Source organism: Manacus vitellinus, unplaced genomic scaffold (assembly GCF_001715985.3).
Source record: "Manacus vitellinus isolate BGI_N305 unplaced genomic scaffold, ASM171598v3 scaffold_10_pilon, whole genome shotgun sequence".
Classification (NCBI taxonomy): domain Eukaryota; kingdom Metazoa; phylum Chordata; class Aves; order Passeriformes; family Pipridae; genus Manacus; species Manacus vitellinus.
In genome coordinates, this window is record NW_021938838.1 from 1,606,767 (window position 1) to 1,609,337 (window position 2,571).

Consider the following 2,571-nt stretch of genomic DNA (forward strand, 5'->3'; position numbering starts at 1 on the left):
GTGCCGTCCCCGCCGACTGTCCCGACTGTCCCCTGCCAGGTGGTGACCGCTGACGTGCTGAGGGACGCCCGCATCCTCATCCTGCACATGGTGAGAGCCGACCTGCAGCCTGGCGTGGGACCCCGCGTTGCACCCGCTCCCTCCCGCTGACCCCGCCACGTTCTCCGTCCCGCCAGGGCCGCGACTTCTCCTTCGACGACTGCGGCCGCGCCTTCACCTGCCTGCCCGCGGAGGAGCCCGGCGCCCCGGCCGAGGCGCTGGTCTGCAACCTGGACAGCCTGCTGGGGACCATGACACACCGGGTCTGTGTGGCCTGGGGAAGGGGCCCTGGGGGTGGGTTCAGCTCCCAAAATGGTGGGAGGGGTGCTGGGTGCCCCGCGAGGGCCGGGCCCCTTCCCTACCATCCCTGGGCACGTGGCCCTTCTCTCAGCAGCTCTGTGTGGGCTCCCCGCCCGGCGTCTGGGTCTGCAGCACCGACATGCTCCTCACCGTGCCCTCTGCACCAGGTCAGTGAATGCTAGGCTTGCTTCCAGCTCCTGCTTTGCCTGGGACAGGGTTCTGAGCCAGCAGCACAGCTGGTTGAGCCTGCACTGTGCTCCCACGAGGGTGTGGGTGCTCAAGCATTCCTGTCCCGTGTGTGGTCAGCAGCACCTGTAAGGTGGCCCAGGCTGGATGGTGATGTCACCTCCTCTGCCGTGGGCCCAGTTTTCAGGCAGCTGTGCCCAGTGTGGGTACGTGCACTGCCCCAGTGGGCACTGGTCTCTGTCCTTCTCCCCAGGGATCAGCTGGGATGGCTTCCAGGGCGTCAGAGTGATCGCGGTGCCCGGGAGCCCGGTGTATGCCAGGAACCACGGGGTCTACCTCACCGATGAGCAGGTTGGTGGCAGCTCACCCTTCAAGGGACATTCCTTGGAGGTCCCCACCCCTTCATCCCTTGGCTGCTGTGGTCCCAGCACTGCTGTGGCTGCTTGGCTTGGGGCTCCCTGAGGAGCTCATTGGGGTGGTCTCTCTCGCAGGGGCTGGTGCGTGACATCATCTACAAAGGCACAGAGGCCCAGATCCAGCAGTGTGCAGGGCCTGATGGCACCGTCCCACTGGTACAGCATGACCTGGGCATTGGTGACCCTGCCAGCACCATCCCTTGTGTCACCACAGCTGCAGCCTCAGCCCTGCCATGCCCTGACAGGTCTGTGGGATTGTTTTCTTCTCCTCGGATGCTGCTGAGCAGCTTCTGGCCACCCACGTCATCCCTCCTCTGGATGCCTGTACCTACATGGGGCTGGACTCAGGGGCACCTCCCATCCAGGTGACAGTCCCTCCATGGGGGATGGGACCCCTTGCCACATGGGTGCCTCTTCTGTGCATCTCTGTAGGATCTGTTTGCACCCACAGCGCCAGATTTGGATGGGAGAAATGGTGGGAGGGAGCATCCAGTAGTAGGGTGGCTGCACCTGACAAGTCCCTTCTCTCCCAGCTCTCCCTCTTTTTTGACATCGTGCTGAGCATGGCAGGGGGGATGACAGAGGAGGATTTTGTGAAGGGTGGCAGCGATGCCAGCGTGAGGAGTGCCCGCTCCGTGCTGTGGACAGCTCTCCGTGGCTTCCCTCTTAGCATGGGTGAGCGCTTCCTTCCACCTTCTAGTGGAAGGTGTCCCTGCCATGTGGGTGAAACTAGATGATCTTTAATGTCCCTTCCAACCCACAGTCATTCTGTGATTCAGTGCTGTGGTGAGTGTGTGTGATGTGACCCATCCCTGGGCCCTCTTCCCCTGTGTATGGAAAGATGGGGTGGTCAGGGCCTGGCAGCTCTCTGTGTCTCCCCACAACTGCAGGTCCCCAGATCTTCTCTCCCCACCCCTTCAGCTGGGGATGTTCAGCCTGTCCTGGGCTCATGGGGGTGTCAAACACACCCACATTGTTTGCTGGCGTGCTGAAATCTCTCCTGCCTTCCCCAGCCTGCATCCCTGATGCATCCTACGACTACATGACCACCTCTGCAAGTGACCACATCCGCAGCCTGACTCTCCTGCCTGGCTCTGCCAGTCACCTCCGCTTCTGCAAGACAGCCCATTCCCACGTGGACGTAGGTGCTTCTACCCCCAGCCTTGCTCATGCAGGTTTTCTGGGGGTTGCTCTGGGCTGTGTGCCTGGCTCCTGGTCCCACGTGCCTCTGTGCCCTCGGCAGCAGCCCTGTCTCCTGGAGGATGGCTCTTCAGTCACCAACTGCCTGCTGGAAGGAGCTGTAGGGCTGGCAGCTGGCAGTGTCATCCAGCACTGTCACCTCCAGGTACGTGACTATGGTGGGAATGACCTGGAGCTCCCAGTGCACTGAAAGGGCAGTAGGGTGATGTGGTGCTGGCTAGGATAGGGGACTCACAGCTGTGAGATTTGGGGTGCCCTTCCTCTTCAGGGCTGCCTTTTGGCTGGTGGCTGTCAACCTCCACAACCAAGGGGAGAAGGCTGTCACCTCTGGGCTGTCCCTCCCTGGGGATGAGGGCAGACTCTCTCCTTGAGGGCTCAGTTATGGCTGAGAGCCCTGGAGGCTGTCACCTGACCTGAATTTCTGTAGTTC

At 62.0% G+C, this 2,571-nt stretch overlaps 1 protein-coding gene across 1 annotated transcript in view; it reads left to right on the top strand.

Moving 5' to 3' along the window:
• FCSK (fucose kinase) overlaps positions 1 to 2,571 on the top strand; it is a 10,723-nt gene that overhangs the window by 3,288 nt on the left and 4,864 nt on the right. The window contains exons 2-10 of the mRNA XM_029965487.1: positions 40 to 90; positions 177 to 302; positions 434 to 506; positions 779 to 876; positions 1,017 to 1,097; positions 1,187 to 1,306; positions 1,475 to 1,616; positions 1,955 to 2,082; positions 2,185 to 2,286. Coding sequence (XP_029821347.1) covers positions 40 to 90; positions 177 to 302; positions 434 to 506; positions 779 to 876; positions 1,017 to 1,097; positions 1,187 to 1,306; positions 1,475 to 1,616; positions 1,955 to 2,082; positions 2,185 to 2,286 — 921 coding nt within the window. The remainder of the gene's footprint in view (positions 1 to 39; positions 91 to 176; positions 303 to 433; positions 507 to 778; positions 877 to 1,016; positions 1,098 to 1,186; positions 1,307 to 1,474; positions 1,617 to 1,954; positions 2,083 to 2,184; positions 2,287 to 2,571) is intronic.